Below are 27084 nucleotides of genomic sequence, written 5' to 3'. Positions count from 1 at the left end.
ATAAATGACTAGCGGTCATGACCCGGACGCGGACTTGCAGAGGCGTGGGGTGCAGGAGGTGACTTTGGCAAAGGACCCAGTTTCCTCATCTTCATATCTGCTAAAAAAAAAATCACCACACACACAAACTTAGGCGCCAAATTTGCAGATTGAAAGCATTGAATGGTGTGGAAAACAGAACACAAACCTGAAGTGGCTCCAGTGGACTGAACGATAACAAGAATGGAGGCAGCGAAAACAATCGATAATACTATCACACATCGGTAAACACGAGACATACCCATTGATCTCCCCTTCTTAGTTTCTCTGCTTTATCAAATCATGGTCGCACCTCCAGTTTATGTATATAATTTCATTGATGCTTCTTCTTAATTTAGTATGGTTGTGTTGAATTTTCAACATAATTTGGCCAAAAACAATTGAGAGAGACAAGGTCATTGTCATGGACAAAAGACGCAAGACTCAATTATCCCTTTGTCAACCCCCAAGTCAACCAAATTTAGCAGGAAAATGTTGGCGGGTAGGTTAGTCCCCAAAATTGACTAAGTGCACAGCTGGGCTTGAACACTAAACACTATGATATCAGTTTGTCAAGGCCAAGCCAGCTCATAATATCAACGAAATTGTGACCTCATGCCATCGAAGTTCCTTGTAAGTAGAAGAGTTTGTGGGTTTAACCCCACTTATAATTTTAAGTCCTTAGTCTCTAATTGGGGAAGGGGAAAAAAAAAGAAAAAGAATCCAACTCATAACTCATGACTATTTTGGTTTGATTATTACCTTATTTTGCTGTTTGACTAGACAGCAGCATGTCAATACATGATAATTATGGGTATAAAATGCAAACGTTACGTTTGTTACCTTGACAAAACAAATCAATATAACATCATAATAACATCATTATTGATGATTAAATATCATTAATAATGTAGCAGTTATAAAAATCTGTCGCAAGAAATTGCTGTGTATTGTTTCACATATGAGAGCCATCAATTTCCGACAATATGAGTCTCTTAATAATAATAAGAATGATCAGGAGATGAAAAATTAGGATTGCACTCATAATAACATCAAAATAAAAGAAAGAGAGATTCAAACTTATGTCATTATTATAACAAGGTTTCCAGAACAGACGTAAAAGGTGGCTGATACGGCCCGAAAAATGGCCAGCAAGAGTCAAGGTGGAGAGGATCGGAAGGTGGAAGCCTATATATGAACGGAGCCATTCGGTGGAGGTGGTGGTGTTGGCAATGAACCAGCCAGCGTCCTCATCGTCGTCTTCCCTGCACCAGCGTCGGGGCACTGCAACAATAAAATGGAAGCAATTATCAAAACAACCAGCCATCACAAAGCGGTACAGAGAAGGCACACCCATGTATAGATCTCTATTCTTAGTAGCTAAATAATTATATATATATGGCTATTTGCTTCTCAATGTGTGCAAATTTATAGAGTTCTCAAAGCAGATATATAAATATATATATAGATATGCACAGACCTGGATTTAAATATTCAGTGGTGAACTTGTGCATATTTTCAACCATCCATATGTAACTTGTCTGCCACAACGCGCTTGCTCATATTCATAAAAATGTGTGCCGAGTTTATCATAAAAATAAAGTCAGATCAAACAATGCTAGCAGACAAGCGGGCATGTAGCTAGGCCTAACCTTTAATTAAGTCCCAGAGATCTATATATAACACTACCTCACTGAATATAGCATCTAAATAAAAGATTCATTTTGATCCTCCTATAAAATCTTAATATGTATTAATATGTATTTTGATTTGTAAATTTATAATTGTTTGTCCAGACTATTTCTATTGATTACAAAAATTAAAGAGGCTCCTGATCAATAAGAAATTCTTCTGTGCACCTAGACCTAGAGTACTACGTCATTTGGGGTCCAGCAAATCAGAACATGACACCTCAAACTATTTTAATCTTATGTGTCAGCTTTTAATGCTCATTTTAATGTTAATTATTTGAAAAATAAATAAGAAATTCCCAGGGTTTGTCCACTGCACCCCCCTCTCCCATCTGCATGGAAATTCCACCCATCACCTCGCACCTTCTTCGACTCTAGCATGCGGAAAAGTTAGAGAAAGATTAAAGTAAGAATGAAAGAGCTACAAGAAGAAATTTAAGAACCAGGATATTTATACAGATTTTGAAATCTGCAACTTCCAGTCTCCAGATCTGCAATTTCCAAAAATCCGACGATATCGCGGACGACGATGGAAACGATGATCTTGAAGACAAAAAGCATGATGACGGCTTGCAATTAAAGTCCACCTTAAAGAAAAGGCGTTGATGTTCTGTGCAAAAACTGAGCCTGAAAAAAGTTGATTTGGAGGAAGGAGGGTTCCATGAAGAACAGAGTGAAAGGGAGGGTCTATAAACAAATTTGTTAGGAAAATCTTAAAACAAATTTGTTATGCTTTTAAAAAAAAAAATTGAAGGAGAAGTGACATGAAAGGAAAAGCATTGTTCTACAGATAAGGAGAAGACAGGCAAATGCAAGAGTGATTAAACTCACACATAAAATGACATGCAATATAGCAATCAACTTGGCTGAAAAATATGCAAGGAACTGAACGTCCCTTCACACTGTTAAGTGTTAACCCTGTGGTTTTTCGAAGAAAGTCAGAGATGAAATTCTTGTCAATGCCAACGACGGTGGTTCTTGATGAATGAAGGAAGAGAGAAGCTAGTGGAGGCAGCGGTTGAGTGCACAAAACCCTAGGAATATTTTATTATTTTAATTTTTTTAAATAATCAAAATGTGAATTAAAACATGATACATAGGATTAAAATTGTTTGAGATGCTAAGTTTTGATTTGCTAGACAACACATGACGTGGTGCTTTAGGAGCATCCAAGAATTTCTCCTAATTTCAATACAGATGATTAATAATTAACTTAATTATATATATTACCTGCAAATTAGTTATCTAATTTTCATATTATAGTATGACTTGTTTCTTAAACTTTGTACAATGCACCAAACCCAGACGCAACTGAAAAGTCAATAAAATAGATTGATTTGTCGAGGTCAAAGGATGCTTAGATCTAAAGAGATGTTTGCGTAAATATAAAATCATAATTTTAAAAATATTTTTATAAGTAAATATGTGGACGAGTTTGTTTCAATTTACAAAAAAATGCTCTTCAAAAACACTTTTATAATTAGGCAAACACTTCTTAACTCTTTAATTCTGGCATTTTGCTTTTCTCCACTGCCTTTCCCATCCGGTGCCCTCGAATACCTTAAAACTACACCGTTTTCATAGTCAAACTCCTTTGCTTCCTCTTGACTTCCGCCTCAAGTAGATTCCTCAAAAACAAATATGAGAAAATGGTTGAGGGTGCTGTTAAAAAGTTCTTACTAGTAAGTGAGAGATTTTTTAAATTCAATTTCTTTTTCCTATCTAATTTTATTTTTTTTTCCTACCAAATCACTTTCCACTCATTTTTGTTTATTATTACTTCATAAATATTTTTTATTTCTTCACTAAAAATAATCATAATAAAATTTGCAGTACCTATGTAATATAATATGAAAAAAGAATAAATAATTACAAAATGTATTCAGAATTTAAAAATAATTATGAAATATAAGCATTAAAAAAAAGAATGGTTTTACAAATTTTTACTTAGAAATATAAAAATAAGGATAAATATTTATTTCATATAAAGAGGTTGAAATTATTTCATATTTACAAAGCCAATTTTTTAAATTCAATTTCCTCTTTCATTTGATTTTATTTTCTCTACAAAATGCCCCCAATTTTTTTTATGCTTAATATTTTATAATCATTTATAAATTCTGAATATTAATTTTATAATATTTTTACAAAAAATTGTGAAATAATAATCATAAAAAAACGGATGGTTTTAGAAATCTAAAAATAAGGAAAAATAGTTACTTAAAAAAAAGTGTTGAAATTTTTATTTATAAATATAAACAAACTTCATATTTCCAAAATCATTTTTCCTTTAATTCTATTTCTTCTTTCGTTTTATTTTATTTTCTCTACCAACTGCCTCTCATTGTTCTATGCTTAAAATTTTATAATTATTTAATAAATTCTGAATATTAACTTTATCATCTTTTAAATACATAATTATACTAAATATTTTGTTATTCTTATTTCTTTTATATTTTATAACATATGCACTGTAAATTTCATTATAATTAATTTTTGGTGGAGAAATAAAAATATTTATGAAAGAATACTAAATACAAATTAGTGGAAATGATTTGGCAGAAAAAATATAATACAATAAGAAAAAGAAATTAAATTTAAAAAGTCCCTCATTTTCTACCAACAACTTTCTGACAACACCCTCAACCATTTTCCCACCTCTCTCTGTGAGGAACCCACTTTAGGTGGAAGTCAAGGGGAAGCAGAGGAGTTTGACTTTAAAAATGGCGAAGTTTCAGGGTATCAGAGGGCAGCAAATGGGAGAGGCAGTGGAGAGAAGCCAAACACTTAATTCTGATAGCAATGACATTTGACGATCCACAAAGGTTTTAAGTCTCCTCCATTTCAAGGATTAAGAAAGATACTACTTCTGGTTCTAATTATAAAATTTTATTTATAATCTATAAATGAGATATTGTAATTACGACTAGAGGTAATACTAAGTAACGATACTTGGCACATTTGAGCTTTGACTATCAAAGGTGTTATTTTGACAAGGCACATGAGAAGTTCATCATCGATATTTAAATATGAATTAATAAAAGTCCTTATAATTTAAAATTTAAGGCGTTGATGAACAAAGGTGTTATTTTGACAAGGCAAATGAGGGCTCATCATCAATATTTAAATATAAATTAATAAAAGTGCTTATAATTTAAAATTTAAGGCGTTGAGTTTATAAACTTCTAATTATATATCTTATGAAACCCAAATCTTTCTAATATTTTTTTTGGGCCAGCCAAATCTTTCTTTTTCTTTTTATAATAAAAATTTTAAGTGGATTGGGTCCTAAAAACTTACCAGGGTCAGGATATGTCTCCAGTCTCAAAAAGCCAGCCAAATCTTTCTAATATGAAACACTATCCTTTTTTTGTTTTTTAAGTAAGACCAATCCACTCATATATGGCATCCCAACAGAAAGCAAGAATTGGACTATCAAATGCGGGGCATGGGCCCATTGTATACGGGTCAAGGAATTTGGGCCAACTAATCCGTGGCCCGTATACAATGGGCCTAAGGACCATTTAATAGGTACCCCTGCTATATTTTATTTTATAATTGCTGCCCAAATTATTAATGGGCCCGGCCCCCTTAAATTGTAAATTATTAAATGCTAAGACAGGTACGCTTGCTATTATTGTGTTAAGGAAAGCCCAAACAAGGATAGGGAACAGAAATGAAGTATCTTTGGCAGGGCAACGTAACGGGGAAACATGGGGAATATTTGAGGGTGATATATTTATTTTGTGGAGTAAGTAAAATCATGAGAAAGGAAAAGAGTAGGGTAATTAATAAGTTATTTTTTTTTCTGTTTTTAAAAACAAAGAATTGTTTTCAAAATAAGAAACCCAACAAGCTCTAAATAACATATGTTTAATACTCTCAGCTGGCAAGAATGGAAAAGCAAAGACATTGAGAAGTATGACGTCATGAGTTGTAAACTTGAACAATTTCAAGGCCTTAGTTTTTTGTTTTCTTCAGCTTTATCGCATGTTACACTGGACGGGGCTTTAAAATTGGCAGGATAACTAGGCCTAAGACTTGGGCTTGAGTCAAAATTAAAAGTACTACTAACAAGTATTAACATCTAGCAGAAATTGATATGTTTGAGAAAGCTAAGTGGGATTAAACCCCAAACAATCATTCTCCACTAAATTTCGCATGTCACTTGGACAAGTATCAAAATAGGAGGAAACGGAGATCCCTTGTATGGCTAGCGCATCAGCAACTTCATTAGCCTGCCTTCCAATAAAACACAGCTTGATCTCCCAGTTGTACTTCAGCAAATTATGAATCTGCATTAACAAAAGACTACAGCAGTAGCTGGGATTATTCTCAGCTAGATAATCAATCAAAGCCTTTGCATCAGATTCAAGTATAACCTTTTTGAATCGAAAATCCAGAGCCAACTTCAAGCCCTTACAAATAGCCGAAGCTTCTGCCTCAAGGACACTGCATGAACCAATTAGAAAAGAGAAACCAATAATCCAATTGCCAAAATGATATGTAATAACCCTCCACAACCAGCTTTCTTGGAGGATTTTGAAACAGCACCGTCAACATTTAATTTGAACCATCCTTCAGGTGGAGGAGACCAAGAAATAGAGCAAACCGTAGACTCCTTCACAGCATGTTTCACAGGTTCAGTCACAGCCGTAAAATTCTGCCAGCTATGGTTGATCACAGCAGTAGCATCCGGAGGCTTTGCAAAATTAGCGTCCAAAGTTGCTTCATTCCTCCAAAGCCAAAGCTTCCCTATTGCAAATCCCCAGACCAAATTCCAATCATCATTCCCATCAAGACCCATGTTTTCCTGAAGATTAAGGGCAATCCACTCTCTCAAAGATGCCCAAAAAAATCTGTTCACATACTTATGATTTACAAGAGAGTTCCACACAGATTTTGCATAGTCACAGGCTCTAAGAACATGTAAAATGCTTTCCACTTCGTTGAGGCAATATGAACACAAGGGAGAAGATTGAGACCAACTGCTTCTCCAAAGATTGGTAGGAAGTCTACCATGAAAGATTCTCCAAATGAAAACCCGAATCCCTTCTGCACCTCTCCAAATAAGTTTATACTGAACATGCCAGCCTTTGAAGCTTTCCACATTAAAACATCCTCCCCAGAAGAATCAAAAGGGGGCATAACACTAGTAAGTCTAGCCAAAACTTTGGCCTGAACCACATGGAGCAACTTCGAAAATCCCATGTACCATCAATAACCCAATCAGCACAACAGTATTTTGTTTCTTCAGCAGATAAATCTCTTAAGCAAAGGTCTTTTATATGTTGACAGAGTTCATTTTGACGACCTTAAATAAATCAAGCATTTGATTAATAAACTTAGGAAAAGTGCCTTGATTTGTTAATTATTTTTCTTGGTTCCTTCAAGCGCGTATCGCTACTTGTGAGAGAGGGTCCTCATCAATTTGTTTGTAGCTTCAAGCTAAGACTATTTCGATCGTCAAATTAATTCATATAATTTGTTGTCTTCTCTTTAAGAGTTGGAAACTTTATTAATTGAAAATGGAGAAGCCTTGAGATGCCATCCGTCGCCAAACCAAACTGAACATGTAATTAATTGCAGGACACACATTTTTTAATGATAAAAAAGAAATTATTACTTGCGTAATAATGTAACAGTAAATACTAATTTAATTCAGTTTTACTGGATGATAACAAGAATGGAGGCAATGAACACAATCAATAACATCACACATCGGCAAACAGAACACGTCCCCATTGATATCCCCTTCTTTCTTTGCTTTACCAATCATGGTCGCACTATATATATATATATTGATTGATATTTTTCTCTTAATTTAATATGGTCGTGTCGAATTTTCAACATAATTTGGCCAAAAACAATTGAGAGAGACAATGTCGTTGTCATGGACAAAACACGCAAGACACAATGTCCTTCTGTCAACGCACTATGCAAATTTCATATTTGAATTCTGGAATAAAGTCACACATTTGTGTTTTATTTTCAAACTTGGCATGGATCTTCTTCCAATAATCCAATTAATTTTTAAAACGAAGATGGTAGTGGAGTTGGCAAAGCACCCCGAGTGTTTTCACACATGAAAGCATGCTTCTAATTAAGGCATGCTAGGTATAATATAGTGCACAATAAGGAGCAGACTCGGCGTTCTAGGAGAAATAAAAACTGATTCTCTCTTTCTTAAACGACTACTTGCTAATTTGGCATCTAATACTATATTTATTACTCCTCCGGTCCTTAATATAAGACCCATTTAACTAATTTGATTAGATTAAGGAAGTTAGGTAAGTTAGTTAATTATAAGAAAAGTGACACATTTTTCCTAAAATACCATAGCCATCTTTCTTAATACCCCTCCTCTCTCTTATACTTAATTATGGTTGAAGGAGTATCCATAGGGGTAATTTAGAGAAAATTGATAAATATGAGAAATGGGTCTTATATTTAGGACCAAAACTAACTCAAGGATTGGGTCCTATATTAAGGACCGGAGGAGTAATATATAAATTTCAGAAGGTGCATGCTCCATATAGTAGTCGTCTAGTTTTGGGTTGCTGTATGTATTTGGTCGTTTTTAGTTGTTTCCTAATTTTACCTTTTTGGTTGGTGTGTTTTATTTTTCTCTTATGTATTTGGTCGTTTTTACTTGTTTCCTGGTTCTGCAAGCTCAGATATTGCAGTATAATAAGGTCCGTTGAAGTTTCTTCCTGGCTTTTTTGTCAGGTTTCAGACTGTGGATGAAGTTTTTCCCAGTTGTCTTTAATTTTCAATGTCCCTTCCTTAAGATGCCCTTTCATTCTGGTTTATGCTCCGCCCTTTTCTTGCTACAAAGGATGGTGTGATTATCTTGTCCTCCCCAAATGTATTTGACATGTGCAACTGGATGTGGACTGGCGAAATTGTTTGGTTCAAATTCCTAATGGGCCAGCCCATTTAAACTTATTCACACCATTTCAAAAGTATTGGGTTAACATTCAAGCGTTCTACTCTTAATTTGGGTTGAACCTTAACCCCTGCTTAAAATTTGTTTACCTAAAAAAAAAATTAGGTTAATGCTTAGTTCTTTTAACACAAAAGGTTTAAGCAGACTGGGCAAAATTGAATGCTGATGGTGCAGTCTCTTCGGCAACTCTCAAAGCCGGATGCGGAGGAATATTAAGGGATCATAATGGTCAGTGGATTGCAGGCTTTACATACCATATCGGAATTTGTGAGGTGGCAGAAGCTGAATTATGGGCGATCTATAAAGGCTTGCAATTAGCCTGGGACTTGGGTCTAAAAAACGTGATGTTAGAAACAGATGCCCAAAATATCATCCCTGTAATTCAAAGACATGATGACTCCACTCTGGATAGTCTCCTGAATTGGCAGATTCAGAATCTTTTGGCTCGGCCTTGGCGTGTAGAGATTCAACACATTCCGAGGAAAAAAAACAAAGTGGCAGATTTGCTGGCTAAAAGAGGATTAGACACCTCGGCTTTCTTGGACTCGTGTCCTTCATGGTTAAGCACTATTGTTGCTTAAAAAAAAAAAGGTTTAAGCAGACTGTACCCACGAAAGGGAAAAAGGTCTAAGAAACGAAGGAGCTTATGTAACTGGACCTGCAGGTTGGAGAAGTTTAATAGCAAATGGAAGTCCTGCTACACACAGTAAACTTGACCTTTCAATCAAGTACTGCGTTTCGTATATCAGATTTTGTGTTATAGTAAGATAGGCCCCCATGCTTGGGTTTTATATGCGCGATTATATTATCAATGAAGGATATGAAAAATTAATTGATCAGACCATATGGCTATATAATAAATAAGTAAGGACTGTATGAACCCTATATTAATTATTTGTGCTGAGAGAGATCAGTTTATGAAATACTACAAGGAACTGAAGGAGGCAATTGCATACATATATGTATGTATTTATGCTTGTACGTGCACGCGTGTGAGCGTGTTAATTGATTTAAGGGATCCATAAAGAAAGAAAAACCTAGGTGCTTAGCCCCAAATGATGGAGGAGACCTGTAAACCCTAAGATTGTATTGGAGGCGCGTTAGGATGCATTTCAGGGGATTTTATCGGTGCAGGTGGCGAACGTGGCATGTCACCCGCCAGTTTCCTCGAGCTTATACCTGCATGCATAAACAATATTTATTATTACATATATACTATTATTTGCGATTATTATCATAATCATTTTTCTTAATATCTTCATTTCATGTTTTACTTGATTATGGTTGAGGGAGTATCTATAGAGATAATTTAGAAAAAATTAATAAATATGATAAATATATCTCATATTTAAAATCAAAATCAATTCAATAATTAGGTCTTATATTAAGGACTGGAGGAGTATTACATATATATTATTTGCGATTATTACCATAAAAGAAAAGCAGATTCTACATATAAATATACATACATACCTGCGCCAGCATGGGGGCACTGCACCAAGAACGTAGAGGTAATAAGCAGAAGAAACATCAGAAAATGGTAAAGAGACGACGCACCCATTGTCTCTGATAATGCTAGCTTCATCGGCTTCGAATTTATAGATGTTTCCCAACAAGAATAATAACATTGGATATACGACCTCTGGTCCTATATATATATAAGCTCTCCATTTTGTTCTCATTACCGACAATAACGTGCCCTGTTAAACCCCCCAAGTCAACGAAATTTAGCGGGAAAATGGCGTCAGGAGGTGAGTCCACAGAATTGACAAAGTACAAAGCTCGGGTTGAACACTAAACAATATGATGTCATTTTGTTAAAGCCAAGCCAGCTCATAATTAATGACGCTGAGTTATTGATAATTAGGGTGATCCTCAATATCGCCTTTAGGTCAAATTAAATTAAATTTAGATTGTAATATAGTGATGCAAACCAAAGTCATTCTTTTATTGGAGCAAAAAACTAACTAGGTCCTAAATTAACTAAAAATCAAAATTGCTATTAAAAAGGTTTTTTTTGTTTTTTTATTTTAAAAACTACTTTCAAAATAAATTAAAAATAATTCTAAATACTTTTTTTTTTGGTTATTTTCTTATTAAAAAAAATGAAAAGATCATTTGAAATTGAAATTGAAATAAAATTAATTAAAAAGGTAGCAAATGATAAAATTTGGATTCGAAGGAGATATGAGATAATGTTTCTTGGAAAATAAAAATTGGGTTATCCTTACTCAAAATGATCTGGGAGTTATTTTATTCACTAATTTAAAATCAAAACCTTAACCACTGATTAATCTTAATTAATGGATATCCTAGAACTCTAGCTACGATCACAAATTAAAAATATCATTGAAAACTGATTAATGTGCAATTACGATTAAATTAATGCAATTCGGGTCTTTATGCAAAGAACACTCAACTTGATATATTCATATCAACAAGTACTATACAATTATAAAATTCATCCAAACTATAAAAGAATAACATAACCACATAAAACTTCAAACTGGATATAATTATATAAATCTCAAACTGCAAAATCCAATCCCAATCATAAAAATTCAATTCTAAACTAAGAATTACAACCAATAACCTCAGAAAATTTAATTAAATAATATCAATTCTAATTCAGAAAATTCATTACTCAATTAAATTAAAAGAATTGAAATAGAAAAACTCCGCTAATTAACTCTAAAGCTCAAACCCAATCCTCCATCTCCAAGAAGCTGAGTTAAATTAGCTGCACATGATTTTGGATACTTCTAACACAAGTTTGCTGTGCAAGTCGGCCATGGAAATGAAGAAGAGTGGTGCTGCGTGCGTGATGAATGGGCTCGTGTGAGGTGCCGCGTTGATGGATATGTGATGGTGGGTGCATATGGTCGCCTCCTCTGGATGTATGCGTAATATCCTAATATTTTATTTTTTTTTAAAAAAAAGGTAAAACAATAATATTTTAATACCAAAAAAAAAAGGAAGAAAGGAGCAACTTTCCACACTTTCGTTGAAAAATTAAACCATAGAAAATTGACTCGTGGAAAGTCGATGCATGGAAAAATTGAGGCGTGAAAAAAATGGCGGTATTTGGATTAGAAAGAAGACTTTAGGGGGAGGAATGAAGATTTTGGGGAAGGAGAATTAGATGCAGGAAGAAAATGTACACTGGGTGGTTGAAAGATGGGAGATAAAAAGGGAGAGGAGACGCAGAAGATGAAGTGTATGCAAAGAAAAAGAGAGAGAACGAGAGAGAGAATTAGGGAAAGAGAAAACGAGAGAGGAGCAGAGAAGTTCTGACATTTTGAAGGGTAATACAAGTTTTGGAGATCATCTAGGTACACAAATATAGTTCTTTTTATCAAACTTTCTTCATGAATATTTCCTATATATTTTAGATTTCCTAATGACAGTATTACTAAAGTGTTTAAAGAAAATTTTGAGACTTATATATGATATAAATATGGAGTTTTGGTGAAAGATACTCATAAAAATTTAGAGGTAAATGAGTTGTTAAGTTTAATCAGTTTAGATTTGTCCATTTGTTGGTTTTAGTGCTTAAATGGATTTTTCTAGTTGAAAAATATGTGATATATGATTTATATCATATTTTACCAATTAAAATTAAGTTGAATAATTTATTTGAGGTGTTTAACATATTATTAAAAATTTTATCAGTTTAGTTTTATTTGTTGGGTGACTGGAGGTTTTAAAATAATTATTGTAGCTAAAAAGTTTATTATTTTTGAAAATATATGTGTATATGGTAGTTATACCATTGAAGTTTTGATTAGATTATTTATTTATAAATATTTGAAGTATTATTGAATTTTTGAGAGTTTGATTTTGAGGTTTAAATTTAAAATGATATTTTAGAATTTAAACAATAGTAATTTTATATTTGGAAATTGTGAAAAATTCTTTTTATTAAGGTAAATAATTTGGAGGTGGTAAATAAATAATTTGGCTTGTTAGAAAATTTTAAGTTATTTCTAAAATACTTAATAATTTTTTGGATTATGAGAGTTGCGGGAATTTAGAATAAAAATTTAGTTAAATTAGAAATTTAAATAATATAGAGAAGTTTAATTAATTAATTAGTTTATATTAATATGTGGTTATATTAATTATGTAGATTAATTATTGGTTGAGCAAAAGATTGACCTTGTGGTAATCCTTAGTATTGTTTTGACGAGAGGTAACCATTTTCCACTTGTTATATATGCTAATATGTTGTTTATGGGTATTTTGCTATTTTTAGAATAATATTTAATATTTGGAACTCGAGTAGATATGTAATATCTTTTGAGCTATGAAAATTGTCTTGTGGGATTTTTGGAATTGTGATTGAAAAGTTTGAAAAAGATATATGATTTATATCTTATGGATTATACTGAGAAAAGATTGAGACATTTTTTGTTATATTGTGAATGATTGGTTGTTATTTGGATTTTGGATTGAGTTTAATCCTACTACGTGGTAAGGCCACCATTGATGCACATTGGTTGGCTTCTTCCTTCATCTCCCATAGTGAGGGATATGCTTTTATGGCTTCTTATTCGTCCCCTAGAGTGAGGGATAGGCCTATATGTCTGATTAATCCCCCATAGTGAGAGATAAACTTATGTGGCTTGTGTGTTAGCTCCCATAATAAGGGTTTGGATGATTGAAATTATATATATATATGTTTTTGAGAATTAATAACTGTCCCACTTGACATCTCACGAGCACGTGTTAGTATGTATGATGAGTTGGAAAGTTGGTTACTGAGGCGTTTGTTTCACCTCGTGGTTTTTACTATCTTCAGGTGATAGTTCAGGTGGTGACCCATCAGGGAAGGCTCCAGAGGCATACTGTGCTGTTATAGCTTGTATAGCCTCCCGACTTTTGTTATATGTGCTGATTTGTTATATATTGTCACATAGGGCCCATATACTCTGATGTTGTAAACTAATACTTTTAATTACTACTATCTGATATGGGGGTCGTTGGAAGGCCAGAGATATTTAAAACTTTACGTATTACACTCTTTTGATAGTGTTGACTTTTAACTAATGGACTCCATGACTTATATTAAAATGATTTATCAGTTCGTATGTTTGAAAGTATAAGTTTGGTTTGGGCTAATAGTTGAATGATATTTCTGGACTTTGAAGTCCAAGGCCTAAGTTAACGATCGATGTTGCTCGTAATATAAGTTTATTTTTTCTAACCATGATAACGATTTTAAAATTTTAAGGTTTCTTCTTTTCTATCATGGTTAATCATTTAAATAAATTGTTGAATTTAATGTAAAATGGTTTTAAAAAAACAGTTGTCACAGTATGCGTGTGGTCATATATATATATATATATAAGGGATGCTAATGAAGACCTTGCCGCCGTCCTGCTTCCGGCTCCCCACTCACGAAGGATGAAGATTCAATTAGATACCCTAGGCTTCTCCCCCAAAACGGTGAACTTCATTCGGTCCTTCTTTTTTTTTTTTTTTCCTTTTTCTTTTTTTCAATCTTGTTGATCCTTTGCCCTTTTATTTTAGCTTTTCTACAATAAAATTTAAGATAATGTAATATCATATTTTTCAAAAAAATCAATCAATCAAAATAAATCATAAAAGTATGATATGTTTGCTCTTTTAGCAGTATTTTCATCAAATTACATTTAATTCAAATTAATCATAATAAATACAATTAAGCTCAATAAATGTGATAAAATCCTCAAATAAGATATGAAAAATCATAATAAAATAAAGACTCATCAGAGGGGTATAAAATGCAAACATTAGTACATTACGTCAGTTACCTTGACAAAACAAATCAAAATAATATCATAATTTTCACATCTGACGAAAATCCACCTTCCGTGCATCCACTTTTAATTTGGTGAGTATGGAGGAAGAAATTAATGATTAAATATCACTAATAATGTAGCACTTATAAAAATCTGTGGCAAGAAATTGCTGCGTATTGTTTCACATATGAGACATCAATCTCCAACTATATGAGGCCCTTAATAATAATAAGAATGATCAGAAGATGAAAACTTAGGATTGGACGCATAATAACTAGCATCAAAATAAAAGAAATAGAGATGCAAACATGTGTCGCTGCTACAACCAGACTTCCAGGACAGACGTAAAAGGTCGCTGATGCGGCCCGAAAAATGGCTAGGAAGTAATACATAAAATATTAAATTATTAAATAGTATGACTTGTTTCTTAAACTTTGTGCAATGCACCGAACCCATATGCGACTGAAAAGTCAATAAAATACATTGATTTGTCGAGGTCAGAGCGTGCTTGGATCTAACCCTTTCTGATGACAGCAATGACATTTGACAATCCACAAGGGTTCTAAGTCTGCTCCATTTCAACGATTGGGAAAGATATGAAGTAACGATGCGCGGTGCATGAGAAGCTCATCATGAGTTGTAAACTCGAACAATTTCAAGGCCTCAGTTTTTGGTTTTATTCAGCCTTATCATATGTTATACTGAACGAGGCTTTAAAATTGGCAAGATAGCTAGAGCTAAGACTTGGGCTTGAGTCAAAATTAAAAGTACTCCTCCAGTCTTATATTTATACTACAAAATGAGTCTTATATTTAGAATTATACTATAAAATAAGTCTTATATTTAGAACCGGAAGAATACTTTTAATAAGTATTAACATGTAGCAGAACTTGATATGTTGACGGAGTCTTTTTTCTTCTTCTGGTACATAAGCAAACGATCTATAGAAAGCTAAGTGGAATTAAACCCCAAACAATCCTTCTCCACTAAATTTCGCATATGACTCGGACAAATATCAAAATAGGAGGAAGCAGAGATCCCTTGTTTGGCTAGTGCATCAGCAACTTCATTAGCCTGCCTTCCAATAAAACACAGCTTGATCTCCCAATTGTACTTACAGCACATTATGAATCTGCATTAACAAAAGCCTACAAGAGTAGCTGGGATTATTCTCGCTAGATAATCAATCAAAGCCTTTGCATCAGATTCAAGTACAACCTTTTTGAATCCAAAATCCCGAGCCAACTTCAAGCCCTTAAAAATAGCCCAAGCTTCTGCCTCAAGGACACTGCATGAACCAATTTGAAGAGAGAAACCAATAATCCAATTGCCAAAATGATCTGTAATAACACCTCCAAAACCAGCTTTCCCGGAGGATTTTGAAACAGCACCGTCAACATTTAATTTGAACCATCCTTAAGACGGAGGAGACCAAGAAATATAGCAAAACGTAGACTCCTTCACAGCATGTATCATAGGTTCAGTCACAACCGTAAAATTTTGCTAGCTGTGATTGATCACAGCAGTAGGATCCGGAGGCTTTACAAAATTAGCGTCCAAAGTTGCTTCATTCCTCCAAAGCCAAAGCTTCCATATTGAAAATCCCCAGACCATATTCCAATCATCATTCCCATCAAGACCCATGTTTTCCTGATTAAGGGCAATCCACTCTCTCATAGATGCCGGAAAAAAATCTGTTCACGTACTTATGATGTACAAGAGAGTTCCGCCCAGATTTTGCATAGTCATAGTCTCTAAGAACGTGTAAAATGCCTTCCACACGTCGAGGCAATAGAACACAAGGGAGAACATTGACACAATCTGCTTCTCCAAAGATTGGTAGGAAGTCTACCATGAAATCTAAATGAAAACCCGAATCCCTTCTGCACCTCTCCATTTCCAAATAAGTTTATAAATCTGACTGTAGAGAGAAATAGGATTCTCCTCAATAAGAAAATAAGCACCCTTTATACTGAAAATGCCAGCCTTTGAAGCTTTCCACATTAAAACATCCTCCCCAGCAGAATCAAAAGGGATCATAACACAAGTGAGTCTGGCCAAAACTTTGGCCTGAACCACATGGAGCAACTTTGAAAAATCCCGTGTACCATCACTAACCCAATCAGCCACAACAGTATTCTGTTCTTCAGCAGATAAATCTCTTAAACAAAGGTCTTTTATATGTTGACGGAGTTCATTGTTAACGACCTTAAATAAATCAAGCATTTGATTAATAAAACTTAGGAAAAGTGCCTTGATTTGTTAATTAATTTTCTTGGTTCCTTCAAGCATGTATCGCTACTTGTGTGAGAGAGTCCTCATCAATTTGTTTGTTGCTTCAAGCTAAGACTATTTCGATCATCAAATTAATTCATGTAATTTCTTGTCTTCTCTTTAAGAGTTGCAAACTTTATTAATTGAAAATGGAGAAGCCTTGAGATGCCATCCATCGCCAAACCAAACTGAACATCTAACTAATTGCAGGCCACACATTTTTTAATGATAAAAAAGAAATTATTACTTGCGTAATAATGTAACAGTAGATACTAATTTAATTCAGTTTTACTGACTTTTACACACACACACACACACATCAATGATCATCAATCACTAGCGTTAATAGCCATTTCCCGGAGGCACACTGTGAGATCCGACGGGTACAGGAGGTGAACTTGGCAAATTACCCAGTTTCCTCATCTTCATATCTGCATAAACAACACACACACACACAAAAACAAAGTTAGGCCCCAAATTTGAGTTGAAGGCATTATTTGAGTTGTGTGAAAAACACAAGACGAACCTGAAGAAGTAGCTTCAGTAAACTGGATGATAACAAGAATGGAGGCGATGAACACAATCAATAACATCACCCATCGGTAAACAGAACACATCCCCATTGATATCCCCTTCTTTCTTTGCTTTACCAATCACGGTCGTACTTTATATATATATATATATATATATATAAATTGATTCATGTTTTCTCTTAATTTGATATGGTTGTGTCGGATTTTCAACATAATTTGGCCAAAAACAATTGAGAGAAACAAGGTCGTTGTCATGTACAAAACACGCAAGACACAATGTCCCTTTTGTCAACGCACTACGCAAATTTCATATTTGAATTCTAGAATAAAGTTACACATTTGTGTTTATTTTCAAACTAGGCATGGATCTTCTTCCAATAATCCAATTAATTTTTAAAACGAAGATGGTAGTGGACTTGGCAAAGCAACCCCGGTGTTTTCACACATGAAACCATGCTTCTAATTAAGGCATCTTAGGTATAATATAATGCACAACAAGGAGCAGACTCGGCGTGCTATGAGAAATAAAAACTGATTCTTTCTTTCTTAAGCGACTACTTGCTAATTTGGTATCTAATACTATATTTATTAATACTAATTATAAGATCTCGTTTGTAGACTACAAACGAAGTCTTATAATTAAGACCAGAGGTAGACCGTACATAAATTTCAGAAGGTGCATGCTCCAAATGTTAGTTATGTAGTTTTGGTTTGCTGTATGTGTTTGGTCGTTTTTACTTGTTTCCTAGTTTTACCTTTTTGGTTGGTGTGTTTTATTTTGTCTCTTCCGCATGTGCAAGCTCAGATATTGCAGTATAATAAGGGCCGTTAGAGTTTCTTCCTGGTTTTTTTGTTAGGTTTCAGACTGTTGATGGAAGTTTTTCCCAGTTGTCTTTAATTTTCAGTGTCCCTTCCTTGAGATACCCTTTCCCTTCTGGTTTACGCTCCGCCCTTTTCTTGGTACAAAGGATGGTGATTATCTTGTCCTCCTCAAATGCATTTGATATCTGAAATTGGATGTGGACTGGTGAAATTGTTTGGTTGAAATCCCTAATGTGCCAGGCCCAGCCCATTTAAACTTATTCAAACCATTTCAAAAGTATCAAGTTAACATTGAAGCGTCCTGTTTTTGGCCTGGGTTGAACTCCGAACCTCTGCCTAAAATTTGTTTACCTCCAAAAGAAAAAAAAAGCACGATGTTGATTCTTAGGTCTTTTAACACAAAAAGTTCAAGAAAATTCTACCCACAAAAGGAAAAAAGGTCTAAGAAAAGAAGGAGCTTATGTAACTGCACCTGCAGGTTGGAGAAGTTTAATTTGGTCAGGAAATAGTGATGACTTAATAACAAAAGGAAGTCCTGCTGCACACAGTAAACTAGATCTTTCAATCAAGTACTGTGTTTCCTAATTACGTCTCGTGGGCCATGCTCATATATTTTTGGCATGCCTTGGGAATATTATCCGTTGGCAATAGACACTAATCTCCACCGATCGAGTATCACCTGTAAATAGGAAGCCATTTTAACTATAGATTTGCCCTGTATATAGAGATTGAAAATCAAACCTGCTTCTCGTCAACGGGAGCTATCGTATATAAGTTGATGACTTTGACTGGAGTTAAGACCAAATTTACAATTAATGTTATGATTGGTAATTAAAGAAAAATATTATCCATTAGCTGTTGCTACTTATTTCAGATATTAGATTTTGTGTTATAATAAGATAGGTCCCCATGCTTGGGCTTTATATGCACGATTATATTATTAATTAAGGATATGAAAAATTATTGATCATACCATATGGCTATATGATAAATAATTAAGGACTGTATGACCCTTATATTAATTATCTGTGCTGAGAGAGATCAGCTTATGAAATATTACAAAGAAAGAAAAACCCAAACGCTTAGCCCCAAATGATGGAGGAGACCTGTAAACCCTAAAATGGACGCCAGATAGATCCTCCTTATCTAGGAATAGGAGGACGTGGACGTATTGGAGGGGATCCTTTCGGTGAAGGTGGTGAATGTGGCATATCACCCGCCAGTTTCCTCATGGTTATACCTGCATGCATAAACACTATTTATTATTACGTATATTTTGCGATTATTACCATAAAAGAAAGCAGATTTTACATATAAATATGCATACATATATACCTGCGCCAGCATGGGGGCACTGCACCAAGAACGTAGAGGTAATAAGCAGAAGAAACATCAGAAAATGGTAAAGAGACGACGTACCCATCATCTCTAATAATGCTAGCCCTAAATAGCTTCATCGGCTTTGAATTTATAGATCTTTTCGAACAAGAATACTCCTCCGGTCTTTAATATGGGACCCAATTCTTGAGTTGGTTTTGGTCCTAAATATAAAACCCATTTATCATATTTATCAATTTTCTTTAAATTACCTCCGTAGATACTTCCTCAACCATAATGAAGTAGAAGAGGGAGATGTGGTATTAAGAAAGATGATTATGGTGTTTTAGGAAAAATGTGTCACTTTTCTTATAATTAACTAACTTACCTAACTTCCTTAATCTAATCAAATTAGTTAAATGAGTCCTATATTAATGACCAGAGGAGTAATAAAATTGGATATATATTTGAATAATCAGTCAATGCATATATATATATATATATATTCAAACATGATTTTGGTAATACGAACGTATAACTTCGCAGAAACCCGCTAACAATAATAATACGGACTTGCGTGAAAATAATAGTTACGTTGGACTTTGCTACCCAATATAGTACATACAATAATACTCCTTCAAGGTCCAATCCAATCGGAGTAGTATGATATATTTGCTGTCAGTGCTCAACTTTGAAATCAGCGCAAAACTGCATAACTATATTATGTTTTGGCTCCTTCAAACGCATAATGCAATTAGAAAGGGTACTCTGGTCAAAAAATTTTAGAAAGTGTATTAATTAAGTTGTTGACCCTTGAGAGCATTAAGAATGGCTCAATCTCCAATTCAAGGTGACTAGTATAACGCACTTAGTTATGTAATAGTTGGAGTTTGAAGAATAAAATATACTCTATTACGTCATTATTATAAGTTTCAAATAATTAATTCATAGATGATAAATAATTAGCTAAAAACAACATGTAGGTTCGAAATATATTTTTATTTTCAAATATGACTTTATAATAAATATAAAAAAAAAAGATGAAAGAGAATATGTAGGAAAATGTGATAAAATAGATTATGACAAAGAGAGAAAATAAATAATTGATGACAAAATTAAAAAAAAATATTAAATATTAAGACAAACACGAAATTGAAGTTTATAAAATAGAACATACTCCTCTCCAAATTTACAACTTATAAATAAGAGTTGAAGGAGTACTATTATAAATAATGTGATTTATCATATATATATTTATTAATGGTGATATATTGATTTGTGGTAAATTTACACAAAATTATTTGTTCCAATGTTTTATTTTATTCTGATTTCTTCTCTTGTCTCATATTTAGTTTTCATTTATTTCCCTCAAAATTATACGAAGTCCAATAAATCCCTCAATATGTTTGTGTCTGAACGCAAGCCTGCACGGCTGCACGTGGCGTGCTCCTTAATGGCGGGAGTGTCGAGTTAAACTCGTTTAAAAAAAAAATCATCGTTAATTACGACAAAGCATGATACGCTGACAAAATATGCTCACATTTAATAATTGACATCGACCTGGCAACTTTGGTTCAAAAATTAAAACAGAATGAAAGAGACATATATGGTCGAGGTCAGCGTATAAGGATTCAAATGTTAACACATCGTATTTTTTACCTGGAGTTGGTGATGAGCTTGAGTAAATTCTTACTTTATGTGGAAACTACTACCTCCGGTCTTAATTATAAAACCCAGTTGACTAATTTGAAGAGGTTAAGGAAATAAGTTAGGTTAGTTATTTGTAATAAATAAGTGTTGTCATTCCTAAAATATCATTGCTAATTAAGTGTATTGGCTAAAACTATTATTATTAGAAGGATTATCTTGAAAAAAAAATGCATAAATATAAGAGACAAAATATATTGGGGTCTTATAATTATGACCAAACTAAAAGTCAAACGGGGTCTTATATTAAGGACCGGAGGTAGTATATACGAATATTGCTGAAGGCCACAAATTTTCAGAAAAATTATAACTGATGCATTATATTTTTGTAATACGCTGAAAAAATATGTTGATAATACCTGTCGTGATAGTTATTAATCGTTACATTTTAAGTTGTTAATAATCGCATGCCAAAAAAAGTAAAAAGAACAATTTGATAACTAAACAAATAGAATTTTTTGCAATGATATCCTTTGAGACTTCAGATTAATTTGATAATTTTAAGGGGTTTTTTTATATTTAATTCTTTAGGGCGGGATCTTGTAATTTTTTCAAAATTTTCTGGCACCAATTTTCATTATTCACGATTTAATGGGTTTGCTATATCGTAACCACCACTAATTAAAGTACATATAGGTTCTCATGCCTGTGTCTATTCAATTATCAGAAAATTAATTAATTCATAAATTCTTACATAGTTTACTTTAATTTTCAATTAGGTATCTGTAATTTACTTTGTTTAATTTGACTCTTTATTATTTGATTCAAAAATTTTAATCTATAGATTTTATGAAATTTTATTTATAGAAATACACGAGTGTTAAAATAAAATTAAATGAAATGAAAGAATTTTCATAAAATTCATGAAATTTTGTAAATTAAAATCAACAAGTTTTATACTCAAGGATGAATCATAACGGATCAACTAAAAAGGATCCATTTCAAACAAAATAAATTACGAAAACTTATTGAGTTAAAAAACTAAAAATTATAGTCCCTACCTAAATGTTAATTTTATCTTCAATTATTATTAGGGCATTAAAACCTAATTTGGATTAGCCAGTCAAACCAATGAATCAGTAAAACGGTTTCGTAATCAGTTCAATCGAGATTTTTGGACGGAGAGTCAACCGAGTTGAATTTAAAATTTTTCCCTTTGCCGAGTCTAAAGTCTAAACTGACATCATTTTGCGTTATAAAAATAGCACCATATCAGTTTTTTTTATTAACTGTTATTTTATTGGATTAGGCGTGATTATATACAAATATTCCATTTACTTATGAATATTAATGTCTTTCTATTTAAATATTACTCTTTTTTCAGGAATATATATGAACATGTTTGTATATATTAATTAAATTATATTATTTGAATCATGATTGGCTTGGCTCTTGTTCCACCACCATTATACTACTGATCTTCAAGCCACTGTCTTCACTAATTAATTCAATGATTTTCAGTACCTTAATCATTATGAATCATATTTTTATTTGTTACAACAGAAAATTTTTATATCATAAATCTCTAAACACATTTCACCTTATTCTTATTGCTTGAGTTAGCCTCGAGTGTGTTCGTCGGGCATAAATTTATAAAAGGACAACACATACAATCACACATTTTGCACGGATACAGGCCATCCTAATGCAGTTTTATTCTTTTCATTCTGAAATAACTTCTACTGCAGTGGCGGTGGTGGTGAAGCCGCCAGGGGATGGCTTGACGGATTTGGAAGTGGTTTGATCCATTTAGATGGCAACGGCGGCGGCGGCGAACTTGGCAGCTGGCCTGCTAGTTTTCTCATGGTCATACCTGCATATATAATTTGTGCGTGATTATTAAAATTTACAGTCTTTTATATAAAATCTATAACAAGTGAAGAATATAATATGACTTATTTTCATGTTAAGATTCAAGGCAACGTAAAGAAAGACATATGTGTGTTTTTAAATACTGAAATCAAAGAGAGCCATGCATAGAAATTCAAAATTTCATGGATATAATAATTTTAACTTTTTTACCAAGTTGAAATGAGTATTATTTAGCTACAAGTTTGCAAGGACATAGAGGCATACCTGCACTCGCATTGTGAGACAGCATGGAAAGACTGGAAGCAACAAGAAGAAGAAGAAGCATCAGAAATTGGGAAAAAGAAGACACAGCCATGGGTATATGTATATATATTGTTGTTGGTCTGGATTTATATATGCTAAGGCTACATATAATTATGAGCTCCGCGGCGTCTAAATTTATACTTGTTTCAAGGCAATTATTATATTGTCTTGCATTTGAGTTATCTATTGCGCATTTTCCTCAAACTTTCGCAGAAACCCAGTTGAAGTGGACTTATACGACAGAAACATGTATCACTTAGAAAGACAAAGGAAATGTGCATTTGTTTATTATCATTTGGTTCCTTCAAGGATATTGCTACTTAGAAATAATAACGCTTCTTCATTTGTTTATAGCATTATGACTGGTTCAATCTTCAAATAAAACTACTTATACCAATGTGTTATTTTAATTTAATTTCTTCGCTCAGACCTTTTCATTATTTATTTTCCTTTGGAGCAAGTGAGGATGTCAAGGACATATAGTAGTAGAAGATAGGTTAAAAAAAAATATCGCATTGGCCTGGTTACAGTTGCCACATACTAATAATTGAATCCATCAATACTTAGCTTGAATGAAACCTTTCTTTTCCAACAAATGTGTGTGACTGTCTCTCTCCAACATACTACCTTCAGTCCTTAATATAAGAGTTAGTTGAGTAATTTGAGTAAATTATGAAAACTAATTAAGTTAGTTATTTGTAATAAATAAGTGTTATCTTTCCTAAAATATCATCGCTAATTAAGTGTATTGGCTAGAACTATCATTATTACAAGGACTATCTTCAAAAAAACTAAATGAGAGACAAAGTGGATTGAGTCTTATATTTAAAACTAAAATAAAAGTTAAATGAACTCTTATATTAAGGATCGGATATAGTACATATTTAAGGAATCAGTTTGACATTATAGTCGTCACTTTTTGTTGTTTACAGCATTTGGTGCCTTGAAAGGCAATAAATTAAGGAGGTTCAAGTCAACAGCTTGAATTCTTCAAAAGAAAGCGATCCCTTTGTCGCTTATATATGCAGTACAATAAAATATATTTTTTTGAGTTGAAAAACGCAGTAAATTATCTATTTTATCAATCAAGTTTAATTTATTTTCTTACGTTTATCTAGTCACGCGTATATTAAACCAAGTATAACAAATATCGATTGTTTCTACGAATTTATTTGAAGATGGTCAAGGCTTGATTTTGGAATAACAAATAATAAACTTTATCTTCCACTACTTACGTGTGTTTTTCTAATTAGTAAAGTGTAATTACTTACCGTAATTTCGCTGATATTGACTAATTAAGGCCAGTTATAATAATTCATGTTATGATCCGTAAAGATGAATACTACTTCCGATTCTTAGTATAAGAACAAGTTGATTAATTTGGATAAAATAAAAAATTTTGTTAAATTAGTTACTTGTAACAAACAGGTGTGTTGTCTTCTTTAAAATGCTCTTACCAATTATATGTATTAGTTAGAACTATCATTTGATGAAACACTTAACATGTACAACTACTACAAGGGCTAGCTTGAAAAAAATAAATAAATATGAAAGATAAAGTGGATCATGGTTTTATATTTATAAAATCAAATTAAAAGTCAAACTAGTTTTTATATTAAGAACATAAGGTAATATTATCCATTAACAGTCACTAATTATAATCAGTTCAGATATTAATTAGATTCTAAGAAATCAAAATGCTCTCGCTCGTCCCATGCTTGCTTGTACTTGTACCCGATTATTATGGATGCGAAGCTGATTAAATTAGTTAATGATTATATAGCCAGCTTATTTGCAGCCGGCATATGCAGAAATCATGATCTGATAATCTTTCTTTATTTACAATTGTATAATTCTTAATTCTTAAATCAAAGTTGATTCATATAGTTCATCAAATTCTTTGCACTGGAAAAAAAAAAAAAATCACATAGTGAAACATTACAGTTGCGTATAGAATCCATCACAACATTCTCCAACCATGCATCAACTGAACTGGAGGAGCAAAGGAATTTAAAAGAAAAGATCCAAAAAAGAAAAAAACACGTACGCCATGTAACTAATAATTTTGGTAGTAGTAGTTACGAAATTAAGACATATATAACAAAAGACACAAGATGATTTATGAGTACATTTATGATCGATCTCTCATGTCTTGAGATTCCTGCTTTAACTAAAAATAAACTTTTAAAATCCGACACACCTAAACTTATACATGATTAAAAAAAGGCATATATAAACTCATGCATATATGAATAATTATGCATATGTTATGGATGTGGTGGGCGAAATGCTGGGCGGGCTACTGGCGGACGCACAGGTGGACGTGGAGGACGTGGCAAATCACCGTTGACTGTCCTTCTGGTTATAGCTGCATATATAAAAATAAAAATTTTATTGTGAATATATAGTTGGAACCTGCACTGCTTTTCGTCTTTCATCAAAATCTTCATAGTTGGAAGAAATTACCACTATTGATCATCAATCAATATTAAGTATTAATCAATATAAATATGAAATTTATGATAAATTATATTGGTTACAAGTTATAAATATTATGATTTTTTTTTTTACAATTTCGTGTAAAATGCTCAAACAAGTAGCTAGTTATGTCAAAAACATGATAACTTCAATCAAGATATACAACAAATGAAAAGGGAGTGACCAAATTTACTTGTTCTTCATTTAACTACACACGTGATTCGGTGATTGCATGCATGCATGCATGCGCGCAGATGTGTTAAACTAAAATGACTTGAAATCTTAAGGCTTAGCACAATTATCATTTAGCCGGATTTCTTAAGTATCCAGTATTCATGGTGCGGATGGAGAGAGTTTCATAGCCTACCGTACAAGGAAATTAGCCACTACTACTAGCGGTAGATACAATGGGTTTAAACAAAAATAAAAAAATAAAATCAACCAACCAATAAAAAAGTTAGTCTACCCTAAACCCTAAACCTCAGTCCCGGAAGAGACATTTTTGTAGGGATGGGAAGCCATGAATTTTGAATCAGATCAATCAGTTGCTCAGATAACTGATAATATGATCCAGAAAAAGCACTGGATATACCAAATGATGATGATGATGATAAGGGACTTCAAGAAAAGGGAGAAAAGAGATTGACCCAAAAAAAAAAAAAGTAAAATACTAGTCCTATTTTTTATGGGACCGACTTTTGTGTCTATTTCACTATTTTCTCTTGAAAGTGTATTTATAGAAATATATAAATTTTAAGATACATATACATACATACCTACACGGGCATGGGCGGGCTGCGTGAAAAGAGCAGCGGTAATAAGAAGAAGCAGCATAAGAAAACGGTATAGAGAAGGCAGGGCAGCCATGGGTCTCTATTCTTCTTGGATATGCCAATGCTCAAGTATAGCTATTAGCTTCGTCATCAGGCCAGGTTCTAATTTATAGATCTTAGTATATAGTAATATATAGTGCACAATAATATAATACTCATAATAATCAAACAATGCCCTTATTTTCAAACATATCATTTCGCAGACACCCACCAGCTAGCAATAAGTAACATATTTAGAGCCCAATAATATTTGACCTGCTTCTCTTTTGACCCAATCAATATAATTACTTCTTGCCCTAAGAAAGTCTAGAAATCGACAAAGACAATTTCAGTAACTAAAAAAGTCCAATAATAAGGGACCATTCAGAAAGATCTCAAGATCTTACGGTAATGAGGAGTAGAAGTAAGTGTTATATGTCACCAACTTCAAAACCATGGCTTTTGGTCAAATAATTGAGTTGAATTCAGCATGAAACCGCGTATATGATGACAACAATTGATACAATCTAAACATAAGAAAGACTTTAGCTCTTATGCATTCAAAAATTAAAAAAGAAGAAAGAA

General features: G+C 33.0%; 2 protein-coding genes and 1 long non-coding RNA gene across 3 annotated transcripts; all 3 read right to left on the bottom strand.

Annotated features, from left to right (window-relative positions):
- Window positions 1-1206: 1206 nt before the first annotated feature.
- Window positions 1207-6516, bottom strand: LOC114744413 (uncharacterized). The gene is made up of 3 exons (XM_028932585.1): window positions 6224-6516; window positions 5906-6161; window positions 1207-1302 (listed from the first exon to the last, which is right to left on the bottom strand). Exons 1-3 carry the CDS (start codon window positions 6514-6516, stop codon window positions 1207-1209), a joined length of 645 nt encoding a protein of 214 aa, XP_028788418.1.
- A 10417-nt stretch (window positions 6517-16933) lies between these two features.
- LOC114744415 (uncharacterized) lies at window positions 16934-17352 on the bottom strand. Its single transcript, XR_003740095.1, has 2 exons — window positions 17242-17352; window positions 16934-17146 (listed from the first exon to the last, which is right to left on the bottom strand). It is a non-coding gene; the product is annotated as an uncharacterized LOC114744415 (long non-coding RNA).
- A 5288-nt stretch (window positions 17353-22640) lies between these two features.
- Window positions 22641-23298, bottom strand: LOC114744404 (zinc finger protein 462-like). The gene is made up of 2 exons (XM_028932577.1): window positions 23171-23298; window positions 22641-22907 (listed from the first exon to the last, which is right to left on the bottom strand). Exons 1-2 carry the CDS (start codon window positions 23259-23261, stop codon window positions 22774-22776), a joined length of 225 nt encoding a protein of 74 aa, XP_028788410.1. The 5' UTR covers window positions 23262-23298; the 3' UTR covers window positions 22641-22773.
- Window positions 23299-27084: the final 3786 nt, after the last annotated feature.

The sequence above is a fragment of the Neltuma alba genome, unplaced genomic scaffold (genome assembly GCF_004799145.2).
Source record: "Neltuma alba isolate B1F8T4 unplaced genomic scaffold, ASM479914v2 tig00004362_pilon, whole genome shotgun sequence".
Lineage (NCBI taxonomy): Eukaryota > Viridiplantae > Streptophyta > Magnoliopsida > Fabales > Fabaceae > Neltuma > Neltuma alba.
The sequence above is the reverse complement of the archived record's forward strand: the minus strand, read 5'-3'. Positions and strand labels throughout refer to the sequence as shown.

Bases quoted from the DNA above. Each gene is read 5' to 3' on its own strand.
- LOC114744413 (XM_028932585.1), bottom strand. From the start codon at position 6,516: ATGGGTCTTGATGGGAATGATGATTGGAATTTGGTCTGGGGATTTGCA. The intron at 6,162-6,223 runs GTTATTACATAT...TGGTTCATGCAG, and splicing joins AAGAAAGCTGGTTGTGGAGG to TGTCCTTGAGGCAGAAGCTT. The intron at 1,303-5,905 runs GTTTCCTCCTAT...TTATTGTTGCAG, and splicing joins TAGCCATACAAGGGATCTCC to TGCCCCGACGCTGGTGCAGG.
- LOC114744404 (XM_028932577.1), bottom strand. From the start codon at position 23,261: ATGGCTGTGTCTTCTTTTTCCCAATTTCTGATGCTTCTTCTTCTTCTT. The intron at 22,908-23,170 runs GTATGCCTCTAT...TTATATATGCAG, and splicing joins GTCTCACAATGCGAGTGCAG to GTATGACCATGAGAAAACTA.